General features: G+C 43.3%; 3 protein-coding genes across 5 annotated transcripts; 2 read left to right on the top strand and 1 right to left on the bottom strand.

Annotated features, from left to right (window-relative positions):
* The first annotated feature begins 323 nt into the window (after positions 1-323).
* Positions 324-5,591, top strand: LOC147256060 (protein-L-isoaspartate O-methyltransferase domain-containing protein 2-like). Its single transcript, XM_086212693.1, has 7 exons — positions 324-475; positions 2,174-2,334; positions 2,421-2,571; positions 3,253-3,355; positions 3,433-3,604; positions 3,841-3,964; positions 4,804-5,591. The coding sequence occupies exons 2-7, from the start codon at positions 2,179-2,181 to the stop codon at positions 5,358-5,360; spliced, it is 1,263 nt and encodes a 420-aa protein (XP_086068819.1). The 5' UTR covers positions 324-475; positions 2,174-2,178; the 3' UTR covers positions 5,361-5,591.
* A 3,029-nt stretch (positions 5,592-8,620) lies between these two features.
* Positions 8,621-10,935, bottom strand: las1l (LAS1 like ribosome biogenesis factor). Its single transcript, XM_086212692.1, has one exon. The coding sequence runs from the start codon at positions 10,751-10,753 to the stop codon at positions 9,038-9,040; it is 1,716 nt and encodes a 571-aa protein (XP_086068818.1). The 5' UTR covers positions 10,754-10,935; the 3' UTR covers positions 8,621-9,037.
* Positions 10,936-12,406: 1,471 nt separating this feature from the next.
* haus7 (HAUS augmin-like complex, subunit 7) lies at positions 12,407-20,674 on the top strand. Of its 3 annotated transcripts, none has more exons than XM_086212691.1 (9): positions 12,407-12,428; positions 14,742-14,857; positions 14,957-15,021; positions 15,195-15,256; positions 16,544-16,734; positions 18,295-18,409; positions 18,496-18,708; positions 18,796-18,907; positions 20,062-20,674. In XM_086212691.1, the coding sequence occupies exons 2-9, from the start codon at positions 14,793-14,795 to the stop codon at positions 20,121-20,123; spliced, it is 885 nt and encodes a 294-aa protein (XP_086068817.1). In that variant the 5' UTR covers positions 12,407-12,428; positions 14,742-14,792; the 3' UTR covers positions 20,124-20,674. The 3 variants fall into 3 exon arrangements, with proteins under 3 accessions (XP_086068817.1, XP_086068815.1, XP_086068816.1); XM_086212689.1 differs by lacking the exon at positions 12,407-12,428 and adding an exon at positions 14,002-14,120; XM_086212690.1 differs by lacking the exon at positions 12,407-12,428 and adding an exon at positions 14,125-14,230.
* The last annotated feature ends 72 nt before the right edge of the window (positions 20,675-20,746 follow it).

Genomic DNA, 20,746 nt, shown 5'->3' with positions numbered 1-20,746 from the left:
CTCTGTATTCTTTTCTGTTAATCTGAATAAATTCTTTTGAACCAACTGGAAGGTGTCCTCTCCGGATTTTGAACAGCGCAATTCATATACTCTGTGGGTCCTTCTGATTGATTAATGGTGACTTGTTGAAAAATTCCTACACTAAACAAACCTTTTAAAATCACACACTATGAAGTTCGCTGACATGCAACTTAAAATTACTCCAATACTGTACAAAGACAGAAATACTAATGTCATTATTCAATATTTGCTTTAGTTTTAAAAGGTGACACGTGCTGGTGCGGGCTAAATGGGGAATGTAGGCCATCCATCCTCCTCTAGCCGTTCTCTTACGTGCATTACGTATGACGTCAGAGCGTCAGCTGGCCGAATGTTTACATCCAGCAGTGGTGTGTTCCAGACTGACTTCAACAACAAAAGGCTGAACACTAACTAGGAAGCAAAGACAGAGAATACCAGTCGTCTCAGTAACCAGGTGAGCGCTAGCTTTAGCTCGAGCAGGGCTCGGTGGAGGAGCAGAGGGAGATTTGCGGGCTCTTCCACTGTTAGCTTTAGCTGTTAACACGCTTGTCTCGATCTTTCTTCTCTCTTTCAGCGAGGAAGAAAATGCAGTTACTGTTATTTGGTGTGACCTTGTCATCCCGAGACAGCCTTTTATACGTGTACTATGAGTTTTTGTCGTCTATACCGGCTGGTAATCCGAGCTTTAGCGCAGTAATGTCATTGTTCATCGTTGGGATCACCTGCGTGGCGCAAATAACCGCCGCAACACTTTCCTGGACGAATGCGGGGAAATGAAAGCTGCTTGAATTTACGTGTCATGGCTAGACTTTTCTCTGGCGATAAAAAGCATGTTATGAAAGGAACTGACGCGACTGATATTTCAATGAATTTGCGCATGAATTGTGGGGCATCAAATGGCAGGGTTCAGCAGGAAGTGTGTATCTTAGTACCCCACTAAACCAGATAGTATGTGGAAAGATAAGTCACAGCGCCCCCGTGTGAGCCCACCTGAGCTAGCATGCCAGAGAAAGGAACAATTCGGAAACGACGAAATCTCACTGCTGGATTCCAAAATACAAATCTTTCTATCATACAAGGAATACTGTTTGTTCTCTATACAACTTGACCAAGGCAGGAGGAGCAGGCATATTTAGATTCATTTGGCCCATTTGGTCCTGGCTGGTTGCCTCACCCTGTGATCTGTGTCCCTTGGCACTGCCCTCTGGTGTTGTTTTTAACACCGCTATGACCACAGCCTCAACAGCTTCATTCACACCTACACTCCTTTTCTGTTTGCCTGCCACACACCAGCACAACTGTTTTCCCTCTGGATTCAAAGATTTCACAGGATTCAGTGGTTTATTGAAAAGGATAGGTCAATTCATCAGTTCCATCATATACTTCAGGTATTTTCAAAGTTTTTCATTCATTCATTGTGGAATGTCTACAGGCTGCTCTTAAGAAGACACTGACCCCCTTTTATTGTGACTTTTGTCTTCTGGAACCCTTATATGTGTGTATATATATATATGGGCGAGAGAGAGAGAGAGAGCTGGAGAGGAATTTGGGTTGAGGCTGCATTCACACACATTTCATTGAACCAGCATCACTGATCAGGCTCTCCAAAATGATAATTGATAAGTACTTAATAGATAAAAGTTTCTGAATTGGAAATCAAGTTTGTAAAGTAAGTTAGTAATTTGTGACAAATCCTGTTGCTTTAAAAACACAGGGAAAAGATTATGTTTAGGCGGGAAGTTAAAAACTAACAAAATTACCAGAAAATTGGGTCCAAAAAATGGACAAATCACGATAAAACTCCAGTTGTAATTATTAAAATTATATATTTTAAAGTGGGATAAGTACATTTTAAGTGAAGGTAAACAATTCCTCATTCATTTGAGGACCCACTTTGAGCGCCCCTGAAGTAAAAAAAGTTAAGAAGCAGTTGAAAAACAAACAACCAAATCATCAGATGGACGATGGATGTTCAGAGTTTGTTTTCTATCTTTACCAGCAATGGTGAAGCAACAATCTTTGAGAGCGAATTGTCAGAGCAGATGTAATTGAAATGCGTGTGTGTGTGTGTGTGTGTGTGTGTGTCATTGTGCCACCTGATTACCATAGACTTGTTCTGTTGTATGATTGTCAACTGTGTGCTTGTCTTCAGTCAACATGGGTGGAGCAGTGAGTGCCGGGGAGGACAACGATGACCTGATTGACAACTTGAAGGAGGCTTACTACATCCGCTCAGACCTGGTGGAGCGGGCTTTCCGAGCTATCGACCGCGCCGACTATTACCTAGATGAGTACCGGGACAATGCTTACAAGGTCTGTGACGTCACCTGAATTAGCATCACATAGTTGATGTTGTGAATGATTTTGAAGCATGTAAACATCGTTCTTGTTGTTTGTAGGACTTAGCATGGCGGCATGGAAACATCCACCTCTCTGCTCCATGTATCTACTCTGAGGTGATGGAGGCTTTGGATCTCCACCCTGGTCTCTCCTTCCTCAACCTGGGCAGTGGGACCGGTTACCTCAGCACCATGGTCGGCCTAATCTTGGGTAGGCGATTCGGTTTGTCTTTGGTCAGCCAGCTTGTGGCATGTGGCAGCCTGAAGGACAAGACTCTGTTGGATACATTGGCTCATATTCACCTTTTACAGCTGTGTCTGTGTTGACGTGTGCCAGCAGATGGATAACGCAACATGCTAATGATGTGTTTTAGGAAATGCAGAAACAGTTCAACAAACATAAGTCCAAACCTTGTATAACAGTGGTCTGCAATGTGAATTGAAGCGTGTTTCTAGTTTTGCTTTTGCTTTCCCAGTAATGTTATTAGTTAGAGCCCACAGTTGTCACTGGCACATCACTGTGTTATAAATGCAGTACCGTACTGTTTTGAATATGATATATATATATATGTTTGTTTTTTTTTCCTTTTCAAGACATCCAAAAAAAATGGTCGTCTTACATTCAAAACAGTATGGTAATTAGTAAGGTGTTGTTTTTTTTTCATTTGAATTTGTTGTGTTTAAAGTGCTATTTCACCCTAAAAGTGCTTCCTTTAAGAAAGTTTTTCTCTGTTTTCATCACCAATTTATAGTGAATGACCTAAGAAATGTCGTTAAGATGTGGTGGATGTGCTGACTGGTCTGGGCAGGTTGTTACGAAGAGCTCTGTGTTCATGCAAGTGGTCTCTGAATATCTATTTGAATTACAAGTCGTGTGTGCCATCTGTTCCAGGACCATTCGGAGTGAATCACGGGATTGAATTACATGCAGATGTTATCGAATATGCGTACCAGAAGCTTGACTCCTTCATCAAAACCAGCGACAGCTTTGATAAGTCGGTATCCAAATGTATCAGGTACGTTTGCTAGCTCTCCCCAAGTGTGTTTAAACGCTGCTGTGTCTGATGTTCAGATTCGAGTTCTGTGAGCCGTCTTTTGTCGTGGGCAACTGCCTGGAAATCCCTCCGGAGAGCCGTCAGTATGACAGGGTGTACTGTGGCGCCGGGTTGCAGAAGGAACACGAGGACTACATGAAGAACCTGCTCAAGGTGGGAGGCATCCTGGTGATGCCTCTGGAGGAAAAGGTTGGTGATTTTTACATTGTAGCCGCTTTCTTGACTCATCCAGTCAGGCCTACTGGCTTTGATTTGCATTTTTTTGTCTTGCCTTGATGCTTTTTATTTCATCACACGCACTGATAATTTGGATTCTAAATGCAAAGCCATTGAATATTATCAATATCAATATCAACTGAGAAGCAGACACCTCGGAGGGGGGGCGTATATTCTATATACCTCCTACTGTATTTTTTTTTTTCCAGTTGACTAAGATCACGCGCACAGGGCCCAACAGCTGGGAGACCAAGAAGATCATTTCGGTGTCCTTTGCTCCTCTTGTGCTTCCTAAACACAGCACCAATGGCAAACCCAGGACAGTCCCACTGCGTGAGTTTCATTTCAGTCATTGTGAATGTACAAATACTCAAAAATATATGTTCTTTCCATCTGAAGCTCCATTTAGACAGGATTACTGTTAAAGATGGAGGTGGAGGATGAAATATTACACTCCCAAGGTAGCATTTTGACTTTAAAATGACATATCTGGGGTTATACATTCTTACTAAAAGTATACACACACTCACAAAAAGAAGGGGTACAGCAAAAAAAAACAACAAAACCTGTGCAAGTGTGAAATCCAGCCCTCAACATGCCCATGTTCACCCCTAAATGGAAAATGTAAAGCAGCTTATGAATGAACGACAGCAGCTGGCTGGTCAGTGGTTGGTCACGTTGAGTCACGGCAACAACTAGTGGCTGGCTTCAATGTTCTAACACACTAAAACTACAGGAAGATGAAAGTGCTGTCACAACATCAGGCCTGTTTTCTAATTTCCTTTTTATTTCTTTTTTTATTTTGTTATAAATAAGACCCCTCATCTGTAGTAGAGAGTAAAGCCAGAGTTGAGAGTGAAGCAAAGATACTATGTGAATACTTCTCAAGCGTTGACTTAGGAGTATTTTAAGTGAAGTGTAGAAATGTCACAAAAATACAAACGTGTTTGAGTTGTGTTTCCACTGACTGGTGTTGAGCAAAAACAATAGATTGTGTAACAACACCAGAAGCAGCAGCACCAGCCTGTCGCACACAGTTGTGGCTGTAACAAACTGAGAAGAGCCACCTATGAGCTAAACCTCCACATGTGTTAGGAAGATGAAGAACCACCATTCTTGAATATTTCGTCCTCATATTTTGATCTCTACTTTGTTGTTTTATGGTCTTGCAGCGAGGTATGAGGTACGGACGTTACAGGAGCTGGCTCGTATTTGCATCCGCCACACCCTCCGGGTGAGCACTGATGGGGCTGAAAGTCAGTCACGTGGTCGTGGCTCCTCGTTCAGTGTGGGCCGAGGTCTGGCAGTGGCGGGGCTTCATAAGTATGGCCCTCGCTTCAAACGCCGCCGGGTCCACAGGCGCCACTGCAATGCTCTTGTCCTAGCAACTCGTCAGGTGGTGGCCAGCAGCGGGATCGGCCCGGCACCTCTGGACAGCAACAATAACCAGGGAGGGAGGGTGGAAGATGAGGAGGAGGGAGGGGAGAGGGAGCCCCGGCGGCAGATGAGGGGGAGCCGGAGGGCTGGTAGAGGGACCGGAGCAGTAGTTGTGGAAGAGGAGGAGACGGTGGAGGAAGAGGATGAAGAGGAGGAGCCAGAGGAGGAGGAGAAGGAGACAGGGGAGCTGCTGCGACCACAGCCAGCTGTGAACGTCCTGAGGGAGAGGATACTGGGCCTGCCACTGCCTGAGCCTCTGAAGATGTTCCTGCTGTACTACAGAGAGAAGTGAGATGTCTGGAGCACACCAGGTCCTGAGTCCAAGCCCACAGCTGGAGCCAACATCCCAGCAGAGGCTGGAGCCCCTCTTCCACCAACCACCACCTGTACAAGGCAGCTGGCCTTGTGAACCTTCGCCCCATCTTGGCTCTCGCTTAGCTGTTGTCATCCATCATCTCCTCTCTCTGCCTCCTCTTTTCTCTATTCATTCAGCTCCTGGAGCTACTAAGAGCCAATCAGTTTGTCCAGTGGAGGGGGGGGCGTGGGGGGGGGGGGGGGTAATAGAACGGGCCAAACAAATATCTCTCGATGCATCACATATACACAGTTCATCCGTTTTTTCTATAGCTTTGTATAACATGCTAACATGTTAATGTAGCATGATAGTCTGCACATGGCTGAGCCTTCAGCTGATGGAGTGGTGCTCGTCATCCTTTAGTCCTCAAAAGCAGACTGGAAGAGCTGAAAGCATCGGACATTCTGTGTGTGTGTGTGTGTGTGTGTGTGCGTGTGCGTGCGTGTGTGTGTGCGTGCGTGCGTGCTTGTAATATCACTTAATGGAGATGATGCTGTTTTAAAGAGGAAGTTCTAGTTTGAGCTCACTTACATCAAGTTTATTTCTCTCGCTCATATTTGGTGATACTAGAACTACAGCTAGTGACCAAGGCTGTGGGTGGACGGATGTTGTTTTATTTATCATTATTATTATTATTATTATTACTTTTATTATTTCTGGTTTTCAAAAAATGATGGAAGCTTTAACTCAAGCAGTCCGTTAAATCTTTCAATGACCAACTGAGATTGGTTATCATTTAGGCGACTAGTCGATCGATTCAAGCGTTTTCCCTTTTGCTATGCATACGTTTTCATGACACGAGTCCAAGTCTATCTTTGTCATACACAGGTGAAAATGACCTCTGACGTCCAAAGAGCGATCTCACTGGTTTTCCACTCCAGCCCATTCTAATATCAACCAAAAGACACTGACCATAAACCAACACCTATTTACTAATATTCCAGTTTACAAAAGTAAACCAGCATGACAAAGACACATAGCTAATGTTTCTGATGATTGACAGTGTGCCCTCATTGTTGTTTTCCTTGTAATATTTTAATTTTGGTATTTTGAGACTTGAAGTGGTGTATACATATGAATTTGTTGTATGTTTATGTTTTGTGAATCACACACAAAAAAAAAAAAAAATGCGTTAAGTAGACCAAGTACCCCACAGATATTTTTCCGTTTCTTATTAGATGGGGCATTATTCCTTTCGGACGTCTCGCTGTTGCGTGAGACGTCTCCTCAGTGCCAAACTCAAGTTGCATGGGCTAATTTCTCAAGGAAGCGGCGGATCACAAGCCACTTATTTAAAGACAAAAAAAGACCTCAAATTAGTTGTTTATTGATCTCTAAAACAACAGCCACCGAAGTGACACATAGGGTTGTATTATTTTTTTAATTGTGTAAAGCCTTAGATTCTCGTTTGAAAGGTCGTATTTGAGGAATGTCTGAGTTGAATCATGAGGGCATGCAGGAGCTGAGCTCATTAAAATCAGGGGTTCTCAAGTTGGGGTCCAGGTTCCTCAAAGGGTCTTCCTAGGGTGTCCTCAGCCAAGTGTTTAACTTCACTTTTATTTAAATGCAGAAACGAGCATTTAAACGCAAGAAATCCAACACAGCATCTGTGATAGGATTTCAAATGAATAGAATGTTTGGAAAAATGTGTTATAATTTTTTAAAAAGTTGTTTTTTTTTTTGTAACTGCCCTTCTTTCCTCGCGTTATTGCCGAAGTTTTGGAAAGAAATCGCTTGAATTTTACTTCGGGAAAAAAAAAAGTGATCAACCTAAACTGCCTAAACTGTAATTTTTTTTTAAGCAAAAACAAATGAAAAAAGTGAACGTTAAAAAAAAGAAGAAGAAGAATTATACTGTCACATTCAGGCTAAAATTTCATTCATATCGCAGTCAACATCCATCGGATTCCTTGTGTTTAAATGCTTACGACTGCAGTGTGAACCAAACCCACGAGATACAAAGTGTCTTGAGCAAACTTGCAACTTGGGATCTAGATTGAAAACCTGGATGTGGTCACAGTAGGAACAGGATCACACCTCCAAAAGCAGGTCCTTCTCTGAGTCCAATCACACGTCACTGTTCTACTGCTGCTGGATCTACCTTGGAGTACTGTATGTAGACCATTCCTGGATTCATGTCTGACTGTGGTGCAGTTGTGGTTCTCTGCTGAATGTATATGATCATGATTTTAACATCACCTTTGGTGAGAATGACTGGCTTGTTGTTATTTTTTTGTTGTTGTTTTTTTTTTTAATGGAGCTGTATTATTGACTGCTGTTAATAAAGTCTGTTCTACAAAAGAGGGAGCGGCTCTAAAGGAGAACGTTTTTTTTTTTTCGGAAAGCAGGTTTGGGATGGTTTCACACACCTTTTACGCTGAAATACACAGAACCCCATGAATGCACATCATCCTGTAAACATCTGGACTTGTATTAAAAAAAGAAAACTTTTGAAGGCTAAAAAAAAGCATCAGGGGCGGCGTGGCTCAGAGGTAGATGGCCGTCTAGCAATCGAGGGGTTGCTGGTTTTATCCTGACTTCCCCCGGTGACCATGTCGAAGTATCCTTGAGCAAGGTACTGAGCTCCTAATTGCTCCTGATGGCCCTGTGACAGAGTGACGACCCGACCAGGGTGAACCCGCCTCTCACTCCGGCCGCCCCCAGATTGTGACGTGACCGAACACAAGTTTATGAAAAAAAACACATTCTCCTGGTACAGTTCTAAAATGCTGAACTGGTCTAGAATGGAAAAACTGTTCATTCTGTGGTGAATGATTTTGATTTGCATTCCTGTTTGATTTGCTAATTAGCTAATCTTCTAAATGTCAAGTTGTTTTTTTCTTGATACTATTTGAAGTACAGGACACAATTTAACAACAGAAAATAATCTTGTTTTTTTCAATACAAGAAAAAATGTTTCTTATAACATCAACAGCAACAATTTAAAGCCCAACATTCGTTTCCTTCCCTTTTTTGTACCAGTGTTTCCACTCCACAAATAACTAGAGCTCAAACATTTAAGCCTGTGACCATGACAGCAGAGAATCAGTTATTAATCCCTAAATATCCCCATCATCGCTCTATAACCAATTTCATTCTATTTCTTACATTTTACTTTTTCAACTTATTTCATATTGAAATGCACGTTAGATATCACTACTGCTACTGGTGGCATAAACAACAGTCCTCCTGACGTTTTAATATGAAAGGTTTTATTGATCGTAAGTGGGCGAAAGAATATGTGACAATCCTGAATCCTTTGACAACAGTGAACAGTAACTGGCATTAAATGTGATTAAAATAAAAGATTCCACTTGTGACATAGTTGGAAAGGATTAACAACAACCGGACACAAGTAAGGATCTGCTACACTAAAGTTCCTGCACAAACACAGAATGAAATGTCAGATGTCGCTTCACATCAAATAAGTCGATTACATTCACGAATAATTCACTGATTCGTTTCTTAACCCATTTATTTTGTCATATTCCAGAAGTCAAATATTTGCAATTTACAATGCTATCAAAGCTGCATTTGAACAACAATGTATTTTGATGTCTTTCGCCAGAGCGCCAGAAGCAGCTTGGTATTTCACAGTCTCGCAACATTTGAACTCAGAAAAGCTGCAGTCCAGATTTCAGCTTGCTCATATCGCTGTGGTTCCACAGAAGACCGTCGCCACTTTTTGCCGACGCCGAGGATCCGGGGACGTTGTGCGGTATGGCGTTCTCTACCTCCACCGGCTGGTCAAACACAGTCATTGTGGAGTAGCTGTCTATCATGAGGAATGATGGGTCATCTGACTGTCCAGGGACTTTACCAAGAGGACAGTTCTTCCATACAACTTTATCAACACACACCTGCCACGGTGAACCTCTCAGCAACTTTGCTTTTTCAGCCTGAGCGTCGGACCATTTGTTCTCCTGAGTGGACTTGCTCCTCTCAGATTTTATCGGGGCTGAACGGCTGTGACACCTGGAGCGCTGCAGCTTCTCGTGCAAACTCTCCAGCGTGTATATAGGCTGGTGTTTCTGCCCGGGTGGAGGGTAAGTATCACAGTGTGTTGGCTGAGTGTAGATGGAACAGAGCTGCAGCAGCCTCTGCTGGGTCTCCGCAGGCAGAGGGTGCTCCATGTCATCCAAGATGAGCTGGAGCAGGTGAGGTGTGCTGACACATGGAGCGTCCAGACAAGCAGTAAGCAGCTGCTGCCACCTCAGCTGGATGCGGTTCACAAAAATACGGTCCTTCATTCTTGCTTTCTTTTGAGCCTTCGTTTCAAAGCGGTATTCAAATTTGTTGCTGTTACAAAGTAGGACTTCTGAGATCCAAGCAGAGACGTAGAAAGCTCTGTGGCTACACGGCTCGCTTGAGAGAACCTTCAGTTCTAGAAAGAGCTTTTCCAAGAGGAGGAGAATAAAGGATGGAGAGTTGAGCATCTTCAGGAGGGGCAGCCAGAACCTAAGGAATGTTTGAGGGAGTCTGGGTTCACTGGGACTGGTGTTGTCAGACGTGTCACAGCCTAGTGTTTCCAGTTGTTCAGCAGTAGGAACTAGAAATCCATCTTCCAGGAAAACATCAATCAGCAGATCACAGGACTCCAGAGAGAACAGCTTGATCTCCCCTAGTATCCAGCTCATGTCAGCAAGGGGGGGAGGCCAGGAGCTGGTCTCCTCAGGACCCTGGTCACATGCCTGGTACTGCTCCCTTTCATAAGATATCAGGAGCTGCCGTGCATTCTTGTAAGCTTCCACTTCTTTCTGCCTGGCGATGAGTTTATCCTCCAGGTGCTTCAGATCCACCTCTTCATCTTCTCCATCCGACTGGGACTCCCAGTCGTCATTAGGCCCTCCGCCCAGCTGCCGGGACCAGTACTCCTGCTGAAGCCACTCCAGGACAACCTTGCATCCCTTACGACACCATTTCAACGTGGGGAGCTTCCGGTGTGTGAAGTCATGCCTGAGGTTTACAATCCATTCTGGGATGTTCAAGTTCCCGGCCAGCCGCCTCAGTTGTCGGGCAACTTTCCCTTGTTGACGTTCAGTGATCAAGTTGACGAACCTCATCAGTGCCGCTCCGTACAGCAGGACAAGGTCGTGTCCCTCCAGCTGTCCAGACCGGTCCAGCACCTGGCACCTCACCAGGTCCGCTGTGCAGTCTACCGCCACCGGGGTGCTGTTAGCATACCGGCCCTTCCAAGCTGACATCCGGTGAAGCGCATACCTCTGGGACGCTGGGTCCTTGGAGTAAAGATATTCCAGCACTTGGTCCCACTCGGCTTTATTGACCCATGCTACCACATGGCGTTTCCTCACAGAGCTTTTCTTCTTCATCTTAAGAGAGTAGAAACGTTCGGCGGACTTCCGGTTACACCATGAACATAAAAGCAGTTCAGTGACGAGAACGGGGCGTCGTCCGACTGCTGCTCTCTTGAAACATTAACAAAAAGCGGCCCTAGCTTGAAATTTAGCCGCAAACGGCCGTATAACATCACGGATTTTTTCCGGAAACTACGTCAGGTTGGTGGTCCTTCTTCTTCCTCGAATAAATTTCCGGCAGGCAACGCAGTAGTCCTGCATAATGCTTCCCTCTAGAGGCAGCTATTCAGAATAAAAATCAGCTTTATTTTAGTATTTAGTACTAGTAGTATTTAACGCACTTTATTAAGGTGTACCCCCTATTTTTAAGTTAGCTGTGGCTCTTACTAGTTTATTTTATTAACTGACCTTCTGCAGATAAATAACACACATCATGTTTGTCTTCATTTTGTTTGAACAAATAATCTTCACAACGTTACCATGCACAGTTAGGTTTAAGAGTGAGATCAGTGGGATTACATTTCAAAGAACATAAACATCATTTAGAGGTTTTTATGATTTATAGCTCCAGTTAGTGTTTCTTACTTTTGCACCAATGATAATTTTGATCGCATATATTAATACAAATTATATAGTTAGGAAAAGGAAGCGTTGTCTATCTTGGTCAGAGGGTTGGTCAGGGTCAAGAGTGTCCAGTGGATGCCAAAGTTGCAGCTGTCACTGAATTCCCTGTACCAATCACCAGGCGAGAGCTGCGCCAGTTCTTAGGAATGGCTGGCTACTACCGCCGCTTTTGTAAGAACTTTTCATCAGTGGCAGCTCCATTGACTGCTCTGACCAGTCCTTCCACAGCTTTCACTTGTTCGGCGGAGTGCCAGCATTCTTTTGAGAGTTTGAAACGCTTGCTTGTAAACCTGTCCTGTCTGCTCCTATCTTTTCTGTGCCGTTTAAGCTGGAGGTGGATGCCAGTGCTGTGGGAGCTGGCGCCGTCCCTCTGCAGGAAGATGCACGTGGCATCGATCATCCTGTAAGTTACTTTTCACGTAAATTTGACAAACATCAGCTCAAATACTCAACTATTGAGAAGGAGACCTTTGCTATGTTGTATGCATAGCAACACTTTGAAGTCTACCTGTTGTCCAGTGATAAACCTGTACGGGTTTTTACCGATCACAACCCCCAGAATGTACAATCAGAACCAGCGGTTAATGCGATGGTCACTGATCATCCAAAACTACAATCTGGAGATTGTGCAGAAGAAGGGGGCTGATAATGTGCTTGCTGATGCCTTGTCTCGTTCTGTTTGGGAGTTTGTAAAATGAGGCTGTCCAAACCTTGTTTGGACCATGTATGGGTGGGGGTGTTACATGTGTGACATGTAGAGCTGGCTCAGGTGAGCCCCTGCGTGGTTTCTCCCTCTCTCTCTGTTTCCCTCCTCCCTCTCCTGCTCTTAGGAGGAAGATCCAGGAGGACGCTGGCTGCTTCCTGTTCTGCCCTCCCACATGACATCTGGGAGAGGAGTTGATTGGAGCCTGGTGTCCCCTCCACCTGGCTGGTTACAGGGAGGCCTCTTTATAAGTCACTCCCCTGCTTTGTTCTGGCTCCCTCTCTGGCGGCCTGCTGAGCAACAGACTCTGAGAAACCACTTTGTAAGGTCAACTTATTTGGAAGTGGGAGGTGGTAGGTTTAGGTGAGACTGGGGTACCCCACACACCTTACATCACGTAGTCTTCTTTTGTACATCACACTAGTTTATGGGTTGGTGCCATCCTTGTACGTTTTTGACAACCTTTATTAGTTAGACAGGCAGGCCTTTTGTTACTTGTGTTTCTTGTTTCAGGAAGATTTCAGTTAGGCCTTGTTTTGTTATCTTAAGTTAATTTGTTTGGCACAATCCCCTCACGGCCTACCTTCCCTCCCACTTTGTGCACAACTTTTGTTCTTTTGATCACTTCTATTTTTGTGAAATAAATAATTCTTGCACTTATAATTTTCCACTTGGCTGTTTGTGTAATTCCTTGTGTTGCCACAAGGAACGTAACATAGTGCTTTTACTACCTATTATCTCTGTTGAAATAATAAAGAAGACCTTAATATGTAATACGTGACATTTCATGACTCAGTTCAGAGAGAATATGAGTACTGAAAGAGAAAGTTTACTGCTTTACCAGAACACTATTTTATTACATGAAAATATAACCATCAGGTTGTCGTCAAATTTTACAGGCCCCCTTCTTGCCTTTGACTTGTAAATTGCTGGTTAGTCTTAGCTGGGTTTCAACAGCGTCATCTCCTCTGTGAGAGTTTGTCATCAATCTTTCTTTTTAACAGATGGCTCTTAACTCTTTTTCTACTGAAGCTCAAGTGTTTTCCTTGCAAATGCTAATGCATTCATGTTTCCAAAACTGACCCTTTCACTTAATATTTCCAAGGATTCACAAGTCAACCTGTTAGAAATTAAATGTAGCTCAACCTCTCAGGACAAAAAAAAAAAAATGGGATCAATGATGGGCAAAACCAAAATACATTTAAGTTTTCTCTCCCACCAGACACGTTTGGTTGCTCTGGTGAGTACCAGATAGGGTTTGTTGTTGTTGTTATTGTTGTTGTTGTTGTTTTTAATTGAGTTTTGCACATATTGCAGGCAAGGTGAAGCACTCCTGCCCCACCTACCCTCCTGTTCTTACTCCGCCCTTCCCCTCCCGCCCCTCTATATGATGGGTAATATTTTGACAGAAGACTGAAATAATTCAACAGACAACTTAATGTTGCGGTGATGAAAAGAGTACTCATGTAATAATGTAGAAATAACCATTAAGTACTCATTCTACATATGCGATAATGAGCTGACTTAACTTAATTGGCATTATTCAAAAACACGGGGGCGGCTGCGGACTCGACTAACAGGACAGCAAGGAAAATAAGTTATTGGTGTATCCATGTTTAATACTGACCAACGAAAAAAATATGAATTCAAAACAGAAGTGACAATTGTTTGTCTTGATATCGAGATGGAGGGAGGGGGGCGACACTTCTTCTGTCACTAGATGGCAGTACCTGTGACCAAATCACAACTGAAGCACTTTTGCGCTTACTATGGACTTTTCCTTAATTAGGTCTAAATTCTTGCTTGTGTTGTACGTCGCTTTGGACAAAAGCGTCTGCTAAATGAAATTGTAGAATTGTAGAATTGTAGAGATAGGCTTGTCTCCTGTCTAAAACCGGGCTTCTTCGTAAAGCCATGTTACTCCTCCGGTACACTAGGTGGAAGCATGCACATCAAACAGTTGTTAGTGATCCGGCAGAATTAACGACGAAGACAAATATGGCGGATACTTTGAAAGAGGAAGGGCTAGCAAAACATATCTATGCTTCCTTACAGGTAAAAAGGGGGAGAAAAAAACTGAGGAATAGTTTGAATACCATTGAACAGCATGTGTTATCTGTTTGGTCTTCGGAATATCTCATTGTATTGGGTACTGAAACTACGTTGTGAGTCCCACCAATATTTGAAATCCCCGTTAGCCTGCATTGCTCGGCCGTAGAAATTTAGCCTAAATTTATTCAACTTATGTTCGCGAAGCCAGGAAGAGAATCTGTTTGTAATTTTACAATGGCTTGGGGGCGAAACTGACGTTTGCATGTTATCGTGTTTTGGTGCCTTTGACATTCAGATAAACAATCATGCTGGTCAACAAAATGCAAGCAAAAATAAGGAATATTGACAGGAACCTTATGTTCTTTTTGCCATTTTATGAAGGTGTGGAGTTTAGTTTATAAAATATCTGTAATTCAAAATGATACCAATATTGCTTTCATCACCTTGTCAAAATATCAAAATCAGATCTACTTCAATAACAAAAGAAAACATTATTCAACACTCCGTGAGTCCAAAACCATAAAACTCCCCCATGAATCATTTAGCGCATTGCTGCTTTATGTTTATGCATAAACACGTGGCATTATAATCCTCAAGCTGAATATCTCCTCTGTCTTGGTCCAGAGGTTGTCCTGTCCCCTGGTGGATGGTCTGTACCTGCAGGAAGCAGACAGCATGCTGCAGCTCCTGTGCACCCCCTCGCAACTCCGCACCGACATACTGACATGGATCTGCAGCAGGTCTGAACTCTCTGATCTCACCTAGTATTAGTGTTAGCTAATGATGCTACATAAACCTCCTGCTAACCTGCTAAAATAACCTCTGTGACCTCTCCATAGCATCAATCCAAACTTTGCCGCTTTGAAAGAGAAGAAACTCAAAGACCCAGATATTCTGACTAAAGGTAAAATTTTTTTTTATATATATATATATATATTCATATTCATCTCTGTAAGGCTTTTAAGCAATCTTGTCCCTTGATAGAAAACTTTCACAGAGACTTATGTTTTATATTTGTTTTGTTTAGAACACAATATGTAATGGTGATGCTGTGCATGTTTCCCCCCCCTCACACAGAGATGGCTACGCTAGGCCAGGAGCTGATGCTGTGCAAAGAAGATAACCTGGGCCTGATCAGGGTGAGATGTTGCCTTCACTGGTGTAGTTAAATAGAACTCATAGAAGTGCAGAATCTGAAGAATTATAGTCTGTTTGAGCTCAAAATGTCAAATGTCATCTTTGTAGTTTACTGAGCATAGATTATACCAGGGGTGTCCAAACTGGTCCAGTGAGGGCCGGTGTGGCTGCAGGTTTTCATTCCAACCAAGCAAAAGCAACACCTGATCCAACAAATGAGCTGTGTGGACACTGCTTAGTTGATTTAAGTAGAATCAGGTGTTGCTTTTGCTCGGTTGGAATGAAAACCTGCAGCCACACCGGCCCTCACTGGACCAGTTTGGACACCCCTGGATTCCACTGATTAACACTGTACTGTGGCTGAAGATGTGTTAATCAGTGGAATCACCTGTTAAAGTGTTTGGTTGGAAGGAAAACCTGCATACACACGGCCCTCAATGGCACATGGTTGCCCACCCCTGCTATAATTAGTTTGTGATTGGACAGATTAGTCAGGAACATCTATTCTTAGTCAATAATTAGAAGTTTAAAAACCCATTATTGTTGCCCACAAGGACCAGTAGTTCCTAAGGTGTGGGATTTCATGGACACAGCGCTGTGTGTTACTATCTCTCCCACTGCAGTTTTGATGAGGCCAAGTGACAATCATTCATAGCTTGTTGATGAAGGACAGGTACAAACAAATGCAGTAATATACGTGTCAACACACCCACTGATAAATCCTGTCCTTAAATGTGTTTCAAATGTTTAATAAGTGATCAAAATGAGTCAACATTGATATTGTTAATTGTGGATTCCTATTAGTTGCTACCAGGGCAGTAACAGGTATTCCTGGAGTTGACATTGTACAGTTTGTCCACCAGAGGGCGCTTGACATGTCAGCAAGAGGAACTCCATAGTATATCCATTTATATATTTTTTTGAAAATTAAGAGACTTAATTGTAAAAAAAAAAAAAAAAAGTGTTTTGTTATGTGTTTAATCTAAATGGAAGAAAATGAATATTAAGAATTTGTATGACAGTCCAGTAACTCCAGTTTGTTGGTTTTCCAGACACCACAGCACTGCATAGGTTCCTAATATTATGAGACAGACATTTCCGACACTGGTAAATAACCAATGACAAACATCTTTATTTGGCAGATAATTAGCAGATAAATGTTTTTATTCAGGTTCAACTTGGCAATCAACTCCATTTTTATTTCTTTAACAAGTGATCTGTATTGCCACCTCACTGCAATAAATAACTAAAAATTGTATGGTTTGTCTCTTTTGCCAAACCGATTTCAGGGTGACGCAAGTCCTTGTGAGCAGCTTCACTTCCTGCAGCAGCTCTTAAGTGTGGTCCCAGGCTGCAGGAGTTCAGCTGAGGCCTGCACGGCAGAGGAGATCCTTCTGAACAAGCTCTTTGCTGCTGAGAATCTGCCCCACCTCAGGGAACTGCTCACTCCCACATTTGACCCTTGGCCTGCAAATATCAAGTATGTGTGCTGCATGGCAATATCCCATGAAACTCCATCCATCCAAACGTTTTCTTCTGCTTATTCCTGTTAAGGGTTGTGGGGGGGCTGGAGCCTATCCCAGCGGCTTTCGGGCGGGAGGCAGGGTTCACCCTGGACAGTTCACCAGTCCATCACAGGACCAACACTTACAGACAGACAACCATTCACACTCACAGTCACACCTACAGTCAATTTAGAGTATCAATCAGCCTCGTCCTCTCTTGATGTCTTTGGACTGTGGGAGGAAGCTGGAGTACCAGAGAGAACCCACACAGGAACAGGGAGAACATGCAGACTCACACAGAAAGATCCTGTGATGGAGCCAGGACTCGAACCTGGAACCTTCTTGCTGTGAGGCGACACTGTGCTGCCCCCATGAAACTCATTTAAAGTTAATAATATAAGGACGTAGTAGTGGGCTAAAATGATCCACAACCAGATGCAAGAGCTACTTTAGCCCCTCAAAAAAGTGCTGTAGTGACCACAAAGCAGGTCTTGAATACATGGATTTGTAACTTTGTAAACGTGGATTGCACACAGACACACACACACACATGTCCACCTATGCAGAATGTCCACAGATTTTTCCACATTTTAATTGAAAGTGGATTAATATAGGAAATCAGATTTTTATTTTTACACCGTCATGTTTGGTTCAGGCTGTTTTTGCAACGTGCTTCTGTGTAGATCTCAAGTATCCTACAGGTAGATTGCAGTGGAACTTTTACTTCACAAGCTGAAGTCTTGGAAGATTATAGGCAGCCCCTGCAATTATGACCAGTTCGTGGAGTTTCAATGCTAATACCAGTCCAGTGTGAACAGGGATCATTTGTAATGAATGTGAAAAGTTCCAGTCGAGGAGTAAAGTCTCCAACCCCAAACAAATTCAGGATGCACAGAAATTAAAAAAATTTTGCCGATATGCCTATACTTACTATTGTTTACATTGTCTATATGAAAAAACAAGTTCAGATGATATTTACATGCTTAAAAACACGACTGTTAAAAGTAGTTTATCTTTAATTCTAATTTAATCATTTAAAATTATCCTGTAAATATTGGCCATCAGACCAAACCCGATATATTTTAAGAATGACCAATATCTGGCGATACTGATGACGTGCCGATATGATTTAGCAGTAAATCACACAATAAGGTTCACAGTCAGGGCAGAGGCAAGTAGCCGTGGAAGCTTTAAGGTCAATCAATAGCATGACACAGACACACCCAAAGGTCAAATCCGTCTGGTCTGCATGTGTTCCCCCGCCCTCAAAAGTAATAGATCATTTCAGGAGGCATTATATTTTCCGATTGTCCATCCACTGCATTCTCATTCATCCCTGGAACCTCTTGAGGGAATTTCTTCAAATATTTCTCAGAGGTCGCTTTGGACTCAAGGTTGAGGTGAAAAGATGTTGGTGGTCGCCGTGACAGGCACACAAGCATGATGCAGTACTAGTTCAGGGGCTGTTCCAGTGTTGTTCTCCCGTTCTCTAGCGGCGAAAGCATCTTCATCTGTCTCCTCTCCTGACATTACAGGGCTTTACACAAAGCTAGCAAGCCAGCTCTCCATCAACCAAGAAGAAGTGATGCTTCTGATGTTGCCGCGCTTCTACAGTCGACTCGCTCCGTGCTGGAGCAGCTGCAGTCGGAGGTATGGAGCTCATCCTTCAGCGAGCAGCACAAACCAGATAACATGGAGCTGCAGAAACTACTAAGTACTGTCTTTGTTGGCCTCAGTGTGAGTTCCTGACAAATGAGGCGCCGAGTCCCGGCGCCTACTCTCCAACGGTGCTGCATGTGGCGGCGCGTGACCTCCAGCAGCTGACGGCTACTTTCTGCCACGTGTATGAATCGGACTTGAGAACTTGCTGCAAACGAGACCCCCCCAGCTTCAGCACCGACACCGAGATCTTCCAGAGAGTCCATGACTTGCTGCTGGCCTGTAATACTGTACGTACACTAACGCAAAAGTCTGAGTGAACACAAGATCATGCAGGATCACGTCATATCAACCCTGGAGTGTGTTGCATTTTTCAGGAGTTGGAGTTGCTGAATGAAGTATCAGAAGCATGTGTGTGTGTGAGGGAGGACGCGAACCAGCTACAGACTCAGCCTCGCTACTGGAGCCACGGAGAGAAGCGCACTTTACGTAAGTGAATATTCCAACACAAACATGGACCATTTAGCTCTCTGTAACTGTTCACCAGGGACGTGTCAGCAGCACTGATCAACACTTTTCAATATTTTTTAAACCCACATTTTGGGCCTAAGTGATTTATTCAAACATACCATTGGCGTGGTTTCATTAAGCCACAAAACTTCAACTGTACATTTGTCAGCATAAAACTAGCTATTGTTTACTGCTGACAGGCTCAGATTGTTGCACATAGTACTGAGTTAAGCCTGACGCCTGATGTTGGTGGAAAAAAAAATCTTTCAAGCTGGGAGCGATGGAATTTAAAGCTTTGGAATCTACTGTCAACAGTGCAAAAACAGGAGTTACGGTATGTGAGGCTTAGTTGCGATGGCGGCATATTTTAGCAGATCTGGCTGTGAAGTTAACAGTCAACTTCATTCTAAGCGGTATTAAAGAGGTCTTAAAGGGATGGTTCGCCCATGAAAGTTCAGTCATCATCGCCGTCGTGCCGGTGGCAGGTTGGGCGAAGTTGAATAAAACCATAAAAATCTTCCACACTGCTCGCCTGAAGTTATCCAAGTGTCCCAAAGCCTCGACGTGCCAACATCACTTTTTTCAGCCGCCGTGCTCCCTTCTGCCTGGAGCTCCCAGCCATGATGTTTCTAATGAGGCTTTAAACACAGCGTCAGCGATGACGGCATGTCGAAGCCTCAGAACACTTGGATTATTTCAGACAAGCAGTACGGAGGAATTTTATGGTTTTATCGTGTACTTTTTGGTAGACAACGCCTTTTCCTGTCAAACTCCAGCAGTGTTTTGTGGACTACAAAAAAACTTCACCCAACCTTCCACCGGCATGATTGTGAATAGATGAGGACTGAATTTTCATTTTTAGGTGAATTATCTTTTTAAAGAAATTGAATTTGCAGAAAGGTGGGGGGTTTTCTGTGTACATCCCAGGTTTAAATGATCATAAATTATGACTTTAACTGACGCACAGCTGCCATGCAGCTTGAGTCAGAGGGAAGAAGCATTCACAGGATTGTTGTTAAACTAATACATTTGTCGCAAAATGTTCAGAGAGTTATTTCTTTGTACTTTGTCCCTCCAGAGAAAATGACCTGCATCTTGTTAAAAGGTTTGTTTCCTGCTTCTCTTTTCTCCAGCTGACAAATTGGAGGAACTCACCAGGCGATACAGAGACTTTGTGGCCCGGCTTCACCCCTGATGGTAGCAGCCCGGCAGATGTTGGCTAAAACCTCAGTGAACAAACCACGAGGAGGCTCAGATGTGTTTGTCCTCATTCCAGCTCTGAATTTCCCTCACTGTTTCAGCAGAAACTTTCAGAGCTCTTTTCCTCACTCCATTCAGGCTCACACACCAAAGTCTGAACCTTTGCAGAGCATTTTGACAGAAAATGACATTGGTTCAGAACTTGAAAAGCTGCAGCCACGCGTGCAGACTTCTCACTGTACATTTTAAGTGTTGAAACCTCACCACTGATGCGTCAGAATCCCCTCAAAACCATGTTAACTAGACGACGCCACGGTTCAAGAACCCGTGTCCTATGGTTGGAAGAGTTCCAACTGTGCAGCTTTGAACACTTGAGCTGCTGCGTTTCTTCCACGTGTCTCCCAAATGTTAGGGAAAGTCACTGGGATATTTTAAAACAATGGTGTGAGCCTCCCTTTGCCTCCAACTCCCTTTGTTCACTCATTCTTTAACATATGTGTTGATATTGTCAGTTAATATTGTTATCAATTTAATAAAAAATGCGATTGGCACTACACACCTGCCTGGTTCATATGTGGCATTTATAGTTGTCATGTTCTGCAGTGCCCAACTTTGTAA

Source organism: Aulostomus chinensis, chromosome 9 (genome assembly GCF_037954235.1).
Source record: "Aulostomus chinensis isolate RoL2024-O1b breed Wild chromosome 9, RoL_Achi_v1.0, whole genome shotgun sequence".
Classification (NCBI taxonomy): domain Eukaryota; kingdom Metazoa; phylum Chordata; class Actinopteri; order Syngnathiformes; family Aulostomidae; genus Aulostomus; species Aulostomus chinensis.
The sequence above is the reverse complement of the archived record's forward strand: the minus strand, read 5'-3'. Positions and strand labels throughout refer to the sequence as shown.